This window comes from Salmo salar, chromosome ssa17 (genome assembly GCF_905237065.1).
Source record: "Salmo salar chromosome ssa17, Ssal_v3.1, whole genome shotgun sequence".
Taxonomy (NCBI): Eukaryota; Metazoa; Chordata; class Actinopteri; order Salmoniformes; family Salmonidae; genus Salmo; species Salmo salar.
In genome coordinates this window covers 51685774-51705019 of record NC_059458.1, presented here as the reverse complement: position 1 = coordinate 51705019, position 19246 = coordinate 51685774, and the positions used below count along the sequence as shown (strand labels likewise).

The 19246-nt window shown below is 46.4% G+C and overlaps 1 protein-coding gene across 2 annotated transcripts in view; it reads left to right on the top strand.

Annotated features, from left to right (window-relative positions):
• Positions 1–204: 204 nt before the first annotated feature.
• The window catches only part of LOC106576039 (SLIT-ROBO Rho GTPase-activating protein 1), a 24846-nt gene continuing 5804 nt past the window's right edge, over positions 205–19246 (top strand). For both annotated transcript variants that reach the window (XM_014152863.2, XM_014152862.2), the window contains exons 1-21: positions 205–829; positions 5784–5979; positions 6195–6249; positions 6372–6479; positions 10278–10340; positions 10933–11124; positions 11259–11387; positions 11496–11717; positions 11850–11951; positions 12508–12705; positions 12798–12882; positions 13165–13192; positions 13317–13350; positions 13428–13488; positions 13634–13711; positions 13797–13931; positions 14589–14694; positions 16966–17187; positions 17404–17477; positions 17824–18004; positions 18406–18519. In XM_014152863.2, coding sequence (XP_014008338.1) covers positions 763–829; positions 5784–5979; positions 6195–6249; positions 6372–6479; positions 10278–10340; positions 10933–11124; positions 11259–11387; positions 11496–11717; positions 11850–11951; positions 12508–12705; positions 12798–12882; positions 13165–13192; positions 13317–13350; positions 13428–13488; positions 13634–13711; positions 13797–13931; positions 14589–14694; positions 16966–17187; positions 17404–17477; positions 17824–18004; positions 18406–18519 — 2450 coding nt within the window. In that variant the 5' untranslated portion in view covers positions 205–762. The remainder of the gene's footprint in view (positions 830–5783; positions 5980–6194; positions 6250–6371; positions 6480–10277; positions 10341–10932; positions 11125–11258; positions 11388–11495; positions 11718–11849; positions 11952–12507; positions 12706–12797; positions 12883–13164; positions 13193–13316; positions 13351–13427; positions 13489–13633; positions 13712–13796; positions 13932–14588; positions 14695–16965; positions 17188–17403; positions 17478–17823; positions 18005–18405; positions 18520–19246) is intronic.

Genomic DNA, 19246 nt, shown 5'->3' with positions numbered 1-19246 from the left:
CTGATTTCAAAGCACCTACAAAAAGGTTACTTTAAATATCTGATTCCACGTGCTTTTTGGCTGTTCAGACTGCAGGAAAAAGAAGAGTTTCGAATAAATAAAATAAGATTTGAGTCACTTCAAACTGCCAATGTGAACAAGGCTTCAGTGGTCACGGTAGGCCTAACTGTCAATCATATCTGGGAACCCGCCCCCGAGTCCCACCCTTTCCCATGGCATGCTGGAGCGGAGTAGAGTTGACCATAGTTTGTATGAAAGGTTACTACAGTGTTAGATCACAGACACATACTGTACATAGTACTCACGCAAACACCCCGGGAGAGACTTGTACACGAGAAACTCCGGCGAACGAGAGACCAGGGTGTGCTCCGCTGGAAAACCTAGTGGGCGTGCACCCCTCTCTTACCGCAGCCCGGTGTGTGTGTAGGCTACTGCCGCTGCCTCTCCTGCGCTCATTGAGATCGCTAATGAGAAATTGTTTCAACCTGCTTCCCAGTTGACAGCTCACAGAGAACCCGAACTTAGCATGGCTCAGGCAGTCACTGGTGGCTCAATGGAGAGGGTGATTCTGGATGATTGAGCGTTTTATCCGCCATCCCTTGGGGAGGAATAATACATTCTGTTGTTGCGGCAGTGAGTGGATCTATTCCCTAGTATGTAACCTGTGGTTTGGGAGAGCGCCTCCGGCATCGTAGACGCGCGGTGGAGCGGAATAATCAAGGTTTGGACCGTTATCTGATTGACCATCGTTAGTGCGCCGACATGTCGAACCTGGTCAGGAGCAAGAAGGACAAAGAGATAATTGCAGAGTATGAAAGCCAGGTGAAAGGTATGCTTTTTATTAGTAAGGCGTCACACGCACGCGAACCTACGCACACACTGATATGTACGCACACATATACACCCCTCATACACACCCCTCTCTCATAGGCACATTCATATATATATATATATATATATATATATACACACACACAACACCTGCCCATGTTATGTCTGATTCTACTGCCTCTCACACAGGCTTGTTTGGAGAATGGATGTGTAGTGGGGATGACACCTCAGTATGAGACGTCAGTATTTCTGGGTTCATCCTGAGTGCTGCAAGGTGCCTGAGGGGGAGAGGATAAGGAGAGAGGGAGGAGGGGAATCTGCAGAGCCCTTGATCATTCTCAGCCATGTGGAAGTGTGGGTGTTTGACAGTAGTAGGTTACACTACAGTCAGTGGGTATAGAGTGGAGTAGTAGGTGGGTATAGAGTGGAGTAGTAGGTGGGTATAGAGTGGAGTAGTAGGTGGGTATAGAGTGGAGTAGTAGGTGGGTATAGAGTGGAGTAGTAGGTGGGTATAGAGTGGAGTAGTAGGTGGGTATAGAGTGGAGTAGTAGGTGGGTATAGAGTGGAGTAGTAGGTGGGTATAGAGTGGAGTAGTAGGTGGGTATAGAGTGGAGTAGTAGGTGGGTATAGAGTGGAGTAGTAGGTGGGTATTCACCATAGCTGGGAGCTCTGTCTGTCTCTGTCTGTGTTGGTCTGTTCCACTGTTGGTTTACATATATTGGTTTACCTCAGAGGCTGTGACTGCAGCAGGCTCCCCCCGGTGTGTGTGTGTGTGCGTGACGAACTGTATATAATGAGCACTGCACTCTGCGTATGGCGGGAGTGGGACACGGCGTAGGTTTCATCGTCTTGTCAACCCCACTGATGTCCTCGGAGAGAGGCTTGATGTGGTTACTGTGACAGTGACAGTGCTGTAACTATGGAACACAAACACTGAACATGGCTCTACACCCATCATAATTATATGGGCATGTTGCAGGGCTGTGTGGGATGAATTCTCTTCCTCTCTCACTCTCTCCCACAGAGCACATAAAACATATTCTCACTTTATCACCTGCAGTGCCTTCATGCCCACATGATAACTTATCTCAGAAAAGGAAATGGCTTTCACTTTTCACAGGAAAGAGCTCCACATTGTTGTGAAAAAGCCTGATGTCCCTGCAGGTTGATATCAAAGAGAAAGGAGGAAATGGAGACGGCTGTTGGAGAGTTTGGACTGAAATGGCATGACGTGTGTGTGTGTGTGTGTGTGTTTGTGTGTGCATGCATTCTGATCAGGAAAGGTCACAAATACATCCTCAGCTCAGTCACGCACACATTGCTGAAATTCTCATAGAAGAGCTTCTTTACTCTCATTCTCTCCCTCTCCCTCCTACTGTGCTCTTTCTATCACTGAGGAACTCTGAATGCACAGGCTCTTCCCTGGGCACACACACACTGAATCGACAGTGACATTGAGTGATTAGATTTAATGGAGAGCACCGGAGAGCGTGTGTGTGCGCCCATCCCCAGTCTGGCAGCTGGCCAAAACACTTGGGGATGCCCTGCATTACAATGACCACTTAAAGATACAGCGCCGCTTTGCTGCTGCTCTCTCCCGTCTTAGCGGAGGTACCTGTATGTATCTGAATTGTCGCTATGTGGATTTGCAGTCTGCCTTCCCTCCCCGGGCTGTGATTGGTCGGGAGCAGCTGTGTTTATGAGGGGGGCTGTTCTACTCACGTGAGGATGTCACAGTGAGAGTGTTGAGTGTCACGTCATCAGTGAGAGGGTTGATCTGAAGCCCAGGTATACCCAGGTATTCACACCTCTGTTATGTATTCCAACATGCTAATGTCTGGCTGTCTCTGTGTGCAAAGATATGGGAGATTTTTTAAATGTTTTATAACATCAAGTGATGGCTTGGATCATATAAGCCTGAATGATAAATACAAAATAGGGAAAGAGAGAGTGGGGAGAGAGGAATGGAAGTAGAGTGGGAGAGAAGAGTGAAGGAGGGGGGGGGCTGTGAAAGTGAGCTCTGCTTTTGCCTGCGTCTGCATGTGTGTGCGATTTACTGACCCCACATCTACATGCCTGGGAGAGGAGGAGGGAGAGAATGAAGGGGGAGGAGGGAAGAGAGGGAGGAAGCAAAGAAGGAGAGATGGAGAGAGAGAGCACTCACAACAGTGTGAGACTGAAGGAAGAAGAATTTGGTGACCAATGTCAACACTTCCGTGTGTGTGTCCCTTTATGATCATCCAGCGGTGTTCTGCCCTTGTGTCCTTGGACCTGGTTGTCATGGAAATGGGCCAGGATGAGATTCCTCTTCCTGTTCAGCTGTGACATCACACACACACACTCTCTCCAGGTGTCTAAGCCATGAAAGGTAATCTAGTGTCAGATTGGTGAAATGAATTGTTCTTGGACAATCTTAGACAACATACAAGAGCAAAATCATGGTGGAAGAACAAGAGAAGGGAAATGTTTTACTACATTTCAACATTGTCCAACAGAAATTGTGTATCTCACTCACTCCTCAGGCCCGCTCTCTCTCACTCCCTCCCCTGTGTCTACCCCTCCATTTCTCCCTTCCTTTCTTAATCCCTCTCTCCATCCCGCCCTCCATCTCTCGCATAGCACGTCTGTCTCTAAGGAGTCATCTTGGACCGCATCCTTTGGCCACAATAACATTAAAGAACACGCACACATTAAACCCACACAAACACATTATACAAACACACACACACACACCAATCCCACAGTCAGCATGGCAGTGCACACTTCAGTGGTTGTGCTGTTTCAGAGCGAGGGATCTATCTGACACAGGAAAGAGAAGAGAGGACTGGCAGAGAATGCACAATCATAACTCTCCCACTCCTCCTCTCTCTCTCACACACATACACACATTACATTTCCCTCTCTCTCTCCCTTCTTCATTTCCTTTCTCTCTCCTTATCTCGGTCTCTCCCTTTCACACGGTCTCTCTCATGCACACGCTGACACACCAATCTCCAGGGGACCCTCTCCACTCCACTACCTGTTGTCTTGGCAACCACACACTGTGTGTGAACCATGTGACGAAGAAGGTGAAGACGGAGCTCAGATCTGCCGCATCGACATTGACAAACACACACATATTATATATATATATGCACACACACACACATACATATGCACAGATACGCTTCATAAAGATTCCAATAGAATAATATCATGGCCTTTAGCCTGAAGAATCTGATTTCCAGTCATGCATGCTCTCTCGTGTGTGTGTGTGTGTGTGTGTGTGTGTGTGTTTGCTTGCACACGCATGCACGTCCCCCACTGTGATAGTGGATATCTAGTGGGCATGTGTTCTAACGCAAAATGGCTGCCATGTGCATCACCCAGGTGGGTGCCTAGCTTCACATTAGTGGGGGATGGAGAGAGGTGTTCCCATCATCTGTAAAGGGCTTTGAGACCTGGTGAAAAACACTATATGAATACAATTCATTAGTATATGGGCCAGTACTCTGCAAAGGTGTTACGTCTGCATATGTTAGTGAGTGTGTATTACTAGAGGTGTCTGTGTAACTGAATGATTGTGTTTGTCTGTAGAGGTCTGGTTTAGGGTGTACAAATTGTATTTGTCACATGCAAATACTCTGGGTAGTCATTTGATTAGGAGTCTTATGGCTTGGGGGTAGAAGCTATTTAGGAGCCTCTTGGACCTAGACTTGGCACTCCGGTACCGCTTACTATGCGGTAGCAGAGAGAACAGTCTATGACTAGGGTGGCTGGAGTCTGACAATTTTTTTAGGGCCTTCCTCTGACACCGCCTGGTATAGAGGTCCGGGATGGCAGAAGCTTGGCCCCAGTGATGTACTGGGCCGTACGCACTACCCTCTGTAGTGCCTTGCGGTCAGAGGCCGAGCAGTTGCCATACCAGGCAGCGATACAACCCGTCAGGATGCTCTCGATGGTGCAGCTGTTAAACCTTGAGGATCTGAGGACCCATGCCAAATATTTTCAGTCTCCAGAGGGGGAATAGGTTTTGTTGTGCCCTCTTCACGGCTGTCTTGGTGTGCTTGGACCATGTTAGTTGTTGGTGATGTAGACACCAAGGAACTTGAAGCTCTCAACCTGCTCCAATGCAGCCCTGTCGATGAGAATGGGGGCGTGCTTGGTCCTCCTTTTCCTGTAGTCCACAATCATCTCCTTTGTCTTGATCACATTGAGGGAGAGGTTGTTATTCTGGCACCACACAGCCAGGTCTCTGACCTCCTCCCTATAGGCTGTCTCAATGTTGTCGGTGATCAGGCCTACCACTGTTGTGTCAACAGCAAACTTAATGATGGTGTTGGTGTCGTGCCTGGCCGTGCAGTCATGAGTGAACAGGGAGTACAGGAGGGGACTGCGCATGCATCTCTGAGGGGCCCCCGTGTTGAGGATCAGCGTGGCGGATGTGCTGTTACCTACCCTTACCACCTGGGGGCAGCCCGTCAGGAAGTCCAGGATCCAGTTGCAGAGGGAGGTGTTTAGTCCCAGGGTCCTTAGCTTTGTGATGAGCTTTGAGGGCACTATGGTGTTGAACACTGAGCTGTAGTCAATGAATAGCATTCTCACATTGGTGTTCCTTTTGTCCAGGTGTGAAAGGGCAGTGTGGAGTGCAATAGAGATTGCATTATCTGTGGCTCTGTTTGGTGCAGTATGCAAATTGCAGTGGGTCTAGGGTTTCTGGGATAATGGAGTTGATGTGAGCCATGACCAGCTTTTCAAAGCATTTCACGGCTACAGACGTGAGTGCTACGGGTCTGTAGTCATTTAGGCAGGTTATCTTAGTGTTCTTGGGCACTAAGAACGCTAAGGTAACCTGTGTCCATATCAGTGCAGGGATGTGTGTAAACATGTCTGATTGGTTTACAGTATGTCTCTCTCTCTAATCGTATGTGTGTATACAGTATATCTCTGATTATGAGTGTATCTGTGTGTAGATGTGCGAGCCCAGCTGGTGGAGCAGCAGCGGTGTCTGGAACAGCAGACCGAGATGAGGGTGCAGCTGCTGCAGGACCTGCAGGACTTCTTCAGGAAGAAGGCTGAGATCGAGACAGAGTACTCCAGGAACCTGGAGAAACTAGCTGAGAGGTTCATGGCCAAGACACGCAGCACCAAGGACCACCAGCAGTACAAGTAAGAAGACGACGTGTGTGTGTGTGTGTGTGTGTGTGTGTGTGTGTGTGTGTGTGTGTGTGTGTGTGTGTGTGTGTGTGTGTGTGTGTGTGTGTGTGTGTGTGTGTGTGTGTGTGCATAGCTCATACTGTATGTGTTTAAGTGTAAACAGTGGCTTAATGCATGTGTTTGTGTTGATTTGAGTACAACCTCTGCGATCTTTCTCTCTCCTATAGAAAGGACCAGAACTTGCTGTCTCCAGTTAACTGCTGGTACCTGCTGCTGAACCAGGTAATGAAAGTGTTTGTTTGAATGTGTGAAGGCACATATTGCTGACATGTTGGTTCTCTTCATTAAATAGTTGCCTATGTTTAGGCAATGTAAACACTTGATCTCTTTCTCTCTCTCTTCAGGTGAGGAGGGAGAGTAAGGACCACGCCACCCTCAGTGACCTCTACCTGAACAACGTCATCACCCGCCTCACGCACATCAGCGACGACTCCGCCCGCCTGCTTAAAAGAGTGAGCCAATCACAGCCTCTTCTCATGCACGTGTCACAAATGACTTTCCCAAGGGAATAGAGGGTTTTATAGCTTTAACGACAAGTCTGATAGTATGAGAGGGAGCAAGAAGAGGACTAGAAGAGTTAACGTTTTCGAAGGAAAAGTAAAGGCTCATATTTTCCCAGAAGCCTCTTAGTTTGAGAGGGAGCTATAAAAGGAGCCACAAAGAGTTAACCTGATGGGTTTTAATCAAAAGTACAGAATTGGCCCACATTGTCCCCTGTGTATTTTCAGTGTTTTCCCCTGTGTATGTTCAGAGAAGCCTGCCTCCGAGTACTGTAGAACAAGTTAAACACACACACCCACACAAACCCCTTCCGAGTTCAACTCATCATGTTCATTATTAATCTCTCTGTGGCTCCTGTTTTATTAATGAGAGCTAAAGTGCTGAGAGACCTGATAGCTGGTAGCTACATACAGTACGCCTAGACATAGAAGCTTCGTAACTGTGTTATAACTGCTACCCCTCATCACTGTCAAACGCTCCCTAAAACATTTCAGCGAGCAGGCCTTTCTAATCGACCTGGCCGGGGTATCCTGGAATGACATTGACCTCATCCCGTCAGTAGATGTTGCCTGTCTATTCTTTAAAAAGTGCCTTCCTCACCATCTTAAATAAGCATGCCCCATTCAAAAAATGTAGAACTAGGAATAGATATAGTCCTTGGTTCACTCCAGACCTGTCTGCCCTTGACCAGCACAAAAACATCCTCTGGCATTCTGCATTAGAATCGAATAGCCCCCGTGATATGCAACTTTTCAGGGAAGTTAGGAACAAATATACACAGGCAGTTAGAAAAGCTAAGGCTAGCTTTTTCAAACAGAAATTTGCATCCTGTAGTACTAACTCAAAAAAGTTCTGGGACACTGTAAAGTCCATGGAGAATAAGAGCACCTCCTCCCAGCTGCCCACTGCTCTGAGGCTAGGAAACACTGTTACCACTGATAAATCCACTATAATTGAGAATTTCAATAAGCATTTCTCTACGGCTGGCCATGCTTTCCACCTGGCTACCCCAACCCTGGTCAACTGCCCGGCACCCTCCACAGCATCCCGCCAAAGCCCCCACCATTTCTCCTTCACCCAAATCCAGATAGCAGATGTTCTGAAAGTGCTGCAAAATCTGGACCCCTACAAATCAGCCGGGCTAGACAATCTGGACCCTCTCTTTCTAAAATGATCGGCCAAAATTGTTGCAACCCCTATTACTAGCCTGTTCAACCTCTCTTTCGTATCGTCTGAGATTGCAAAAGATTGGAAAGCTGCCGCGGTCATCCCCCTCTTGAAAGGGGGTGACACTCTAGACCCAAACTGTTACAGACCCATATCTATCCTACCCTGTCTTTCTAAGGTCTTCGAAACCAAGTTAACAAACAGATTACCGACCATTTCGAATCCCACCGTACCTTCTCCGCTATGCAATCTGGTTTCAGAGCTGGTCATGGGTGCACCTCAGCCACGCTCAAGGTCCTAAACGATATCTTAACCGCCATCGATAAGAGACATTACTGTGCAGCCGTATTCATCGACCTGGCCAAGGCTTTCGACTCTGTCAATCACCACATTCTTATTGGCAGACTCGACAGCCTTGGTTTCTCAAATGATTGCCTCGCCTGGTTTACCAACTACTTCTCTGATAGAGTTCAGTGTGTCAAATCGGAGGGCCTGTTGTCCGGACCTCTGGCAGTCTATGGGGGTGCCACAGGGTTCAATTCTCGGGCCGACTCTCTTCTCTGTATACATCAATGATGTTGCTCTTGCTGCTGGTGATTCTCTGATCCACCTCTACGCAGACGACACCATTCTGTATACTTCTGGCCCCTCTTTGGACACTGTGTTAACTAACCTCCAGACGAGCTTCAATGCCATACAACTCTCCTTCCGTGGCCTCCAACTGCTCTTAAACGCATGCTATTCAATCGATCACTGCCCGCACCTGCTCGCCCGTCCAGCATCACTACTCTGGACGGCTCTGACTTAGAATACGTGGACAACTACAAATACCTAGGTGTCTGGTTAGACTGTAAACTCTCCTTCCAGACTCACATTAAGCATCTCCAATCCAAAATTATATCTAGAATCGGCTTCCTATATCGCAACAAAGCATCCTTCACTCATGCTGCCAAGCATACCCTCGTAAAACTGACCATCCTACCGATCCTCGACATCGGTGATGTCATCTATAAAATAGCCTCCAACACTCTACTCAACAAACTGGATGCAGTCTATCACAGTGCCATCCGTTTTGTCACCAAAGCCCCATACACTACCCACCATTGCGACCTGTACGCTCTCGTTGGTTGGCCCTCGCTTCATACTCATCGCCAAACCCACTGGCTACAGGTTATCAACAAGTCTCTGCTAGGTCAAGCCCCGCCTGCTCAGCTCACTGGTCACCATAGCAGCACCCACTCGTAGCACGCGCTCCAGCAGGTATATCTCACTGGTCATCCCCAAAGCCAATTCCTCCTTTGGTCGTCTTTCCTTCCAGTTCTCTGCTGCCAATGACTGGAACGAACTGCAAAAATATCTGAAGCTGGAGACTCATATCTCCCTCACTAGCTTTAAGCACCAGCTGTCAGAGCAGCTCACAGATCACTGCACCTGTACATAGCCCACTTGTAAACAGCCCATCTGTCTACCTACCTCATCCCCATACTCTATTTATTTATCTTGCTCCTTTGCACCCCAGTATCTCTACTTGCACATTAATCTTCTGCACATCTACCATTCCAGTGTTTATTTGCTATATTGTAATTACTTCGCCACCATGGCCTATTTATTGCCTTAACTCCTCATCTTACCTCATTTGCACTCACTGTATATACTTTTAGTTTTCTTTTGTTCTACTGTATTATTGACTGTATGTTTTGTTTATTCCATGTGTAACTCTGTTATTGTATGTGTCGAATTGCTATGCTTTATCTTGGCCAGGTCGCAGTTGCAAATGAGAACTTGTTCTCAACTAGCCTACCTGGTTAAATAAAGGTGAAATAAAAAAAGTAATGAAGCTTTCGTTTTAGAAGTGGGGGGACATAATGTTTTGTATATATTTTTTTACAGTTGGATAAACACTCCAAACAGCCTACCCGACCGCTCGGAGGCGTCCGCATGGTCCTAAAGCACATCGTTGCCTCGTTTTGTATCACATTCCAATGATAAAACTGGGGGGGACAAAAATGAAATTTCAGAATGTGGGAGGGACATGTCCCCATCCCCAGTGAAAGTTGCGCCCCTGTATGAAGCTCTAGTACACAGATGACACTTGTCAGTCACTGTGAGTGTGCCCAGGATGACACCGGCTGGTGACCATGACAACGCTGAGTTTCTGACAGCCTGGTGTCCATGGTGACAGGCTCAGCTGGTCCGCCTCACAGTAAGAAGGCTAGTGGAATGGGATTCATCCATTCTGGGATTTCAGAGTAATTTGGCTTAATGCAGTATTAATGCTCTACAGAATGCTATAACTCAAACTCCCAAACTGAAAGGAGCTGTTTAATACATGAGGACTCAGACACACACACAGGAGCTAGGAGCTGCAGCTCAGCTCCTGCCACTATATGTTTTATTTATGGATTCATCCGTTTATGGATTTATTTATTTATCTGATTATGAAACGTTTCTCATTTGCAGTGATGACCTGTGTGTGCGTTACTAAATTCTACAGTTCTCCTCCCTTCTCCACTGTGTTGATGAAATATCTCTCTCCCCTCTCTCTCGTCTACCCTCTCCTCCTCCCCTCCCTCCACTCTCAGAGTAAAGAGATCACCTTTCAGCTGCAGGAGGACTTGATGAAGCTCCTTAATGAACTCTACACCGTAAGTGACATCATCTATAACCGCCACACGCAGTCTCCATTAAACATATAACTTCAGGGCTTTTTTACGGTCACTTTTCCTGTGCTTAAACAATACATCAAAAACTGCCACACTTCATTTTAAACATTGCGACATGAACTTTGAGGAATGAGTCACTTTTGCTGTGCTCTACCAATACTTGTAATTTCAGCAAAATGCTGCAAAGGAAAGTTGCTGACTAAGTGAAAGCTTGGCAGCTTTAAAAGCTGCTGGTGTAAATAAATAAACGCATGAGCTAACAAGAACTTAGAGAGGGGACAGGTCTGTTCCTAACCTCACGGGAAGGGAGGCTTAGGGTGGGTGCAACATTTATCAGGTGTATTTCTATAGGTGACTGTGGTATGAGCAGTAAGGTCATGTTCAGGAGGCACGAAACAGGAGAAAACCCTTTCAAAACGGAGGAGGTACTACCTGAACTTGTCCAATGAGGGGCATTCTTTCTGCCTTCCATGTAAAAACATTCCCGTCCATTAGTGCCTTCTGAACACGACCCAGACGATTTGCCTGGGCAGACTTGTTGACAGATGGATGCATTGTGGGCTGTGGTTGCTAGGTGATGAAGACATACCACATGTACCATGGGGAGACGCTGAACGCGGAGACCAAGCTGAGGGATGCCGAGCGTCAGGTGGGGGTTGGCAAAGTGGGGCCTGGCGGGGGGGTGGAGCCGTTATTCGGCATGCGTATAGAGGAACGCCACCAGAGACGCAACGCCGCCCGCAAGATGGAAAAGATGAGGGAGAAGGTACAGAGACCCATGAGGGACACGCTCTCTTTTCCTGCATTCATTTTGAGTTTTTTAGGAGTCTAAAAAGTCTCACTGTTCTTTTCTCCCCACCTTCCTTCTCTCTTGCTCTCTCTCTCTCGCTCTCACTCCAGAGGAAAGCTAAGTACTCTGAGAACAAGCTGAAGTCTCTGAAGGCCAGGAATGAGTACCTGCTGACGATGGAGGCCACCAACTCCTCTGTGTTCAAATACTACATCCACGACCTGCCCGATATCATAGACGTGAGCACACACACAAACAAGCCGATCTCCCTTTTACCTAAGCAGTGTTGGCAAAAAGTGTTAGAGAAAGAAAGACACATTACCATCTCATCTCTCTCCCCCCCTCAGTGTTGTGACCTGGGGTACCACTCCAGTCTGAGTCGTGCGTTGAAGACCTACCTGTCTGCAGAGCTGAGTCTGGAGGCCTCCAGGCGGACAGGGTTGGAAGTACTGGAGGGGGCCGTAGAGGGCCTAGATCCTGCCCGAGACAGACAGCGCCTGCTGGGCCTCTACCCTACCGCCTTCTGCCCCCCGCCACGCTTCAGCTTCCAGCCCCACATGGGGGACCCGGTGAGTGTGCAAAAACACACAAGCACGCATGCACACACATACATACTCACACAGACATACGCACGCCCAGTGACACACACACCACCAGGTAAGCTCCCAGTCATGTTGTGTGTTGTTCCTGTTTCCTGTCAGGTGACCCAGATAGCCGCCCAGCCACAGGTGCAGGCAGAGCTCACATCTAGGCTGCAGCAGCTCCAGTCACGCCTCTCCACCCTGAAGATAGAGAACGAGGAGGTGAGACACACACACAGTCATATGTACTTCACTTTCCCAGTGTGCTTTGTTGTAGAGATGAGACCAGGCATATACAGTTTCCCAGTGTGCTTTGCTGTAGTTTGGTTGATTCTCAGACTACATGCTGTGGGGAGAAGGAGAGGAAGGTTGGGTTGATTTTGCAACAGATGTAGACCTACAAATAAACCGTTTTCGTGCCCTGAAGCTATAGCTTTTTTGGGTTATGTATAGTGTGTTTTTGGAGTGTGGATTACTGTTGATCAGATTGTATATGGATTGTTGTGGAATGGGAGGGCAGCTGTTGTCTCACCCTGAAGGGCACAGAAGTGTTGGTGGAGACTGGAGTAATGAGCTGCATCTGCAGGTCTCAGCACATACACACACACACACACACACACCGTAATTACCATACACAAATAAACACACTCATACACCACCTGCACCATACAGATTTAAGATGTGCGAACACACTCGCTCAAACCTCATCCACAAATACATGAACAGACATAATCTGTGAGTGATTACTTTGGTCTAACTCCATTTCCCCTACACCCAGGTGAAGAAGACATGGGGGGCCACTCTCACCACCCTTCAGGACATGACAGTGCTGGATGACTATGACGTTTCCCAGAGTTTCACGCACAGCCCCTCTTCAGAGTCAGTCAAGTCCAGCGTGTCGGACGGCTACCTAAACAAACCCAGCATTGCCAAGCGCCGTGCCAACCAACAGGAGACTGAGCTCTTCTACTTCACGGTGAGACACACACACACACAGGCTAGATGATAGACAGTTAGGTAGATGTACAGTTAATAAAAGCTGCATGTTCTTCTGTCTGTGGTCCATAGAAGTTCCGTGAGTATCTGGAGGGCAGTAATCTGATCTCCAAGCTACAGGCCAAACACGACCTACTGAAGAAAGCCATGGCCGAGGGTAAGAGACTCCACACTCTCGTCTTCTCATTCTTTCTCGCTGTTGACCCTCTTTCTCTCTGTTAGCCTGGTCCACCATCTTGAACGCTGCGCTCTCGTTTTGTTTCACTTGGATCCATGTAGTGAAACAGAATGTAAGCTCGCGATATCAGGATGGTTGAACGAGGCTCTCTCTCTCACTGCCTCTTTTACGGCTTAGAAATATGCCTTGTGTGCTAATGCCCTCCCTCCCTGTCTGACAATAAAACTCCTCTCTGTCTGCCTGTCTTTCATGTCTCTCCAGGGTATATAGCAGACACGCTGACTACCAGGTATAGCTCTTCAACGTGTTATTGACTTAAGCACTGTTTCTATCTTTTAGATTGTCTCACCTCTTGTCTTTGAGCTCTGCAAAACAAAACTGAGTCACTCTTGTCTCTGTTTCTCTCCTTCTAGCCGTGGACGAAAGAACTCCCATAGCAAACACCAGGTAGTTTTCAATCTTCCTCCTGCTGGTTGTGTGGTTGGCCTCTGCTGGTTGCTTAATTGCCTGGATGTGTTTTTTAGGATTCGACTAAAGCCATTCCTCTGCTGGTGGAGAGCTGCATCCGTTACATCAACCTCCATGGTGAGTCCGACTGTTGAAAACAACATGGTGGATCCTCCACTTAGCCTATTTGGGGGTTAGGAGCCAAATCCATACCGCTTACACCTTTCAAGTTCCTCTGATGTGTACTGTCTAGACTCTCATAACTGCCTCCCATCTCCTTCAGGTCTTCAGCACCAGGGCATATTTCGTGTGTCGGGGTCGCAGGTGGAGGTCAATGACATCAAGAACTCATTTGAGAGAGGTGAGAGGTCATTGTGAGGTCATCATACTTGTGCTTCCAGGTCAGGGGAGAGGAAACTGACCATGTCCGTCTCTCTGTTGTCAAGGTAATGACCCCCTGATTGATGAGGAGAATAACCATGACATCAACTCGGTGGCCGGTGTACTGAAGCTCTACTTCCGGGGGCTGGAGAACCCCCTCTTTCCCAAGGAAAGGTTCAATGACCTAATTTCCTGTGTCCGTGAGTAGCATTTCCTTTCTCTATGCTGTGGGGTGGCGGTGGGACAGGAGGACAGGGGTCACAGTTTTAACGGGGGGATGTTTATTTTTTTGTGTGTATGCAATTAGTGTGTGTGTTTGAAAAAAATGATCAGCTGTGAAGCTTTTGTGATTTACCATGACTGCGGGTGACATTTGAACAGCTCTAACATGCAATGTGTTGCAAAAACGACTTTATCAGCAGTCGATACGGCCCTTCAAAATGTATTTAAAATGCAACAGATTCCAATTGCTTTGCATGCTTCGCATAAATGCAGTTTGTTTTAGGTCTCCATAAATGATCAGCGGCTGTTCATTGACAAAAAGAGCAGTTTTGAAATGCAGTAATAAAAAGTCTTATGAGTAATACATTCCATTTTGGCGCTGTCAAAATGGGTCCCTCTATCTCTCTCTCTGTATCTCTCTCTCTTCCTCCCACACACAATCTCCCAGTCCCATTTCTTTGTCCCCAACTCAGTTTCTTTCTGTCTTTCTGAAACACACACAGAGCGAGCTGCCTCTCTGTGGGCTGCTTATATTTCAGGATGTGTCAGGATTACACTCATGAGTTCCTGGGAATATTACTGACAGCTGGTGTGTGTGTGTGTGTGTGTGTGTGTGTGTGTGTGTGTTCCCACAGGTATAGAGAGCCTGTATGACAGAGCTCAGTATATTCGTAAGATTCTACTGGGTGTTCCACGGGCGACTCTGGTCGTGATGAGATACCTGTTCGCCTTCCTGAACCAGTGAGTGTCTGTACGCTAACACAGAACCACGTCTGGGTTAATATAGAACCCACAGAACCAGTACTGGGTTAGTCTAGAACCAAGCAGAACCAGGTCTGGACTAGTCAAGAACACACAGAACCAGGTATGGACTAGTATAGAACCCAGAGAACCACACAGAACCAGTACTGGACTAGTGTTGCACACAGAACAAGTACTGGGTTAGTTGAGAACACACAGAACCAGTCCCGGGTTAGTCTAGAACATATAGGACTGCAATAGTCTAGATCACATACACAACACAGTCTGTCTGTATTTGGCTGAGCACGATGTCTCATCTCTGCAGCTCCAAATAGAGATGGAGGAGGAAGTGTGAACGGGAGGAGAGAGGGAGAAGTGTGAGGTGCAGGTGTGATCTACCACAGCAGAGAATGTTAGCTTGCAGAATGTTTGATTACAGTATTCGGTATGAGTATGATGGACATTCAGTATACTGCTATTTGTATCCTGGAGTGATTTGCTTCCTGCTTTTATTGCTGGCTCAGTAGCCCACATGTTTTATTTAACATTTATCAGGAAGTATTCCAAAAGCATGGAAATCTAAATATGTGCTGCCACTCCATAAGAGTGGGGATACAAATGATATTGACAACTGTCACCCCATTTCAATACTACCTTCTTTAGATAACATTCTTGAATCCTTGGTTAATGTACAACTTTGTTCCTTTTTATCTGATAATTGCACTTTTAATATAAACCAATCAGGGTTTAGACCTGGGTGTAGTACTACCACAGCAACCATGCTAGTTGTTAATAATCTTGTCAATGCCTTGAATGCTAAAAGAGCTGTGCTGCCTTGTTTATTGACCTGTCAAAGGCGTTCGACACTGTTGATCATTCTGTTATGCTGAAGAAGTTATAAAAAAATAGGCCTGGGATATACAGCCAGTTTTATGGTTTCAGAATTATCTTAGCGACAGAACTCAGGCCATCTTGACAAATTGGTTTGAATCTGAATTTCTTGAGAATCAAAAAGGTGTTCCTCAGCGTTCGATTTTGGGTCCAATATTGCTCACCTATATTAATGACACACTGTTAATACTTGTAACACTCATCTCTATGCAGATGACACAGTTTTGTATCCCTGTGCCACCTCGGTGCAGCAGGCCATTCGTGAACTTCAGCATGACTTTGTTTCAATTCAGAAATCACTTGCAGATCATAAATTGGTGTTAAATACAAGTAAAACCAGGCTCATGCTCTTCTCTAGGTCACGAAATGTTGACCCTGAGGACCTGCATAATTGCCTTACAAATGGAGCCCAAATTGAGCTTGTTTCTCAATAGAAGTACCTGGGTGTCTGGATTGATGACAAGTTGTCCTTCGTAACACATATGGTCTTCCCTGTGGCTCAGTTGGTAGAGCATGGTGTTTGCAACACCAGGGTTGTGGGTTCGATTCCCACGGGGGGCCAGTAAAAAAAAAAGTAAAATTATGCATTCGCTCTGGATAAGAGCGTCTGCTAAATGACTAAAATGTAAATGTAATGCATATAGAAAATCTGACTAAGATCCTAGATTTATTTCGATATAAAAAAACAATCATGCCTCAGTATTGAAAATGGGAGAAAGACTGTTCAAACAACGCTTCTCCCTGTATTGGATTTTGGTGATATTGTTTATGCATGCAGCAACCTCTATTTTGAGACCTTTGGACGCAGTCTACCATGCCGCAATACATTTTATCACGGGGGACAATTTTAGGACTCATTGTAGTCTGTATAAAAAGGTGGGATGGACCGCTCTCTGTAAGAAGAGAGCTGCATTCTCTTATTTATTTACAAAGCAATCTGACAATCTGCCTCCATATGTAACTTCATGAAGTTAAGAATCATAAATTATCAAATCCCTTCTCAGGAATGGATAACAATAGAGATCTCCACAGATTTGGGAAAATCTGCGTTTTTGTTTTTTTGCCTCTAATCTGTGGAACGGTCTGCAGAGTTCACTGCAGTTGCATGTGCTGGTGCCACTCAGGCAGTTTGCATTAATGATTGAGGACCTCTATGTAGTTTAATGTGATTGCTTTTATTAAATATGTTTATTTTGTTATTGTGTGCTGAATTATTGTTTTATACACAATGTATATGTACACAGAGCTCTGTTGTAAAATAGATTTTGAATCTCAATGTGACTCCGTTTTAAATAAAGTTTAAAGAAAAAAAGGGAAAAAAAAAAAAAGTGATGTGGTGTTTAATTAAGTACTAACATTTGCCCTGTGCCCCCTGCACAGCTTATCCCAGTACAGCGATGAGAACATGATGGATGCTGGGAACCTGGCTATCGTCTTCGGCCCCACCCTGCTGCCCACGCCCGACGCCCTGGACCAGGTGGCCTGCCAGGCGCATGTTAATGAGGTCATCAAGACGGTCATCCTGCACCACGACATCTTCCCCGACCCCCCGGAGCTGCCTGGGCCCGTCTATGAGAAGTGCATGACTGGAGACCAGTACTGGTGAGACAGATGGACTATACTGTATACTCCAGCCTTGCAACCAACCATCTGTGCTTTTATATTTCTGTTCATCCATTTTGTGAAATATCAAGAGGGCCCGGTTCTAGCAAGTTTGTCTAGTATTGCTGACTGCTGCAGTTATGGTACTTACACTGCCTTTTTCTTCCTTCTCCTCCCCCACACCCAAACTCTTTCTCTCCCCCTCTCCCTTTCTAGCGAGAGTCCGTTCAGCGAGCCGGGTGGGGAGGCGGAGCCCGACGGCGGCACAGAGACTCAGACCAGTGAGGAGGGTATGCTTTGACCTCTACACAATCACCCAGTGGGCTTCTCTCTCTCATCCACCAATGGATAGAGAGCTGTCTCCATGGCAACAGCTAGCATAGAGACCCCCCTCTCTCCCATTGAAGGGGGGAAGGGGTGCGGTGGAGTGATGGTTAGCTAAGACTCTTATGCTCCGATTTCTCTTTCGCGTCTGCCTCGTTCCTCATTGGCTGAGCTCTGGCAAGGTCGAGCCGGGGAGAAAAGTTATTGACAGGTCCCGATCATACGATCTGGCTCTAATCTCTCCTTTCTCTCTGTTTCTCTCTTCCTCCCTCCCCATCTTTCTTTCTCTCTCCGTTTCTCTCGGTCTCTCAGAGGGGGAAGCAGTTGAAGCGGTGGCCAGGTTTGACTATACAGGCCGGTCAGGGCGGGAGCTCTCCTTTAAGAAGGGAGTGACCCTGCAGCTGTTCCAGCGTGCGTCACATGACTGGTGGGAGGGGCGACTCAACGGCACCCATGGCCTGGTGCCTCACCAGTACATAACACTGAAGGACAGGCAAGTACACGGCTACAGCATAGCTAGCACATAGCATACACGCTAAGTAACACAACCATGCCAAGAGAAGATGTCTGTAAAATATGCCTTCAGCGGCATCCCGTTGTGGACTGTTATCAAATTAACTGTAGAATGAGGAATTGACGTATCAAAGGAACTGCCCATTTTTTGATTATTTAAACTTGTTTTTTGGGATTTATGGATTTACGACCAAAGTTAATTAAATTGCAGTGAACAATTACTGGGCACTGGTATTGATTGACTGATTTGATCATTTGTCTGATTAGTTAGAGTGCCCTGATTGGTTGGGTAACAGGTTCTGTTTAAAACTGATTTGGTTAGGGAGCAGGTTCTGTTTAGTGCTGATTGGTTGATATAAGAGGTGATGTGTGGTGTTTCAGGCCTGACTCTGCATCGACAGTGGACAGCGACAGTGGGAGCACTAGCAATGACGACAAGAAAGCCAGAAGTGAGCTGAGCTCTCCTACTGACAGACAGCCAGAAACCTACAACAGGTCAGTAGTTAGATCGCCTGAGACCTACAACAGGTCAGTAGTTGGATCGCCTGAGTGGAGGCCAAATTACAGAGGAGGAACTTCTTGATGCAATTAAAGCATTTAAGTCTGGGAAAACTCCAGGGCTGGATGGCATACTGAACTTTTTTTGATATACTCAGAGGACCATTATTAGCATGTTTCAACCAGTCCTATATAAATAGTAGATTATCACTCAACAAGGTCTGATTTCATTATAACTGAAACAGGATCCAAGTAGTGTGTGTATATATATAAAGATCCAGTCCATTTTTTTTTTTTTTAATCGGAGGCCTCTTACACTTCAGTGTTGTGATGCAAAAATTCTAGCTAAATGCTTAGCGCATAGAATTAAAAAGGTTTTGTCAGATATTATTAATCCTAATCAGACAAGTTTTTTTACATGGACGATACATTAGAGATAATAAGTCAAGTACTAGAAACAATAGAACACGATGAAATATCTGCAAAACCAGACTTGGTTTTCATAGCTGACTTTGAAAAGGCTTTTGATAAGTTTATATATAAATGCCTGGAATATTTCAATTTGAGAATCTCTTATAAAATGGGTTAAAGTTGTGTATAGCAAACCTAGGTGTAAAAAAGTAAATAATTGCTACATCTCAGAAAGTTTTAAACTGTCAAGAGGAGTAAAACAAGGTTGTCCACTATCAGCATATCTATTTATTATTGACATCGAAATGTTAGC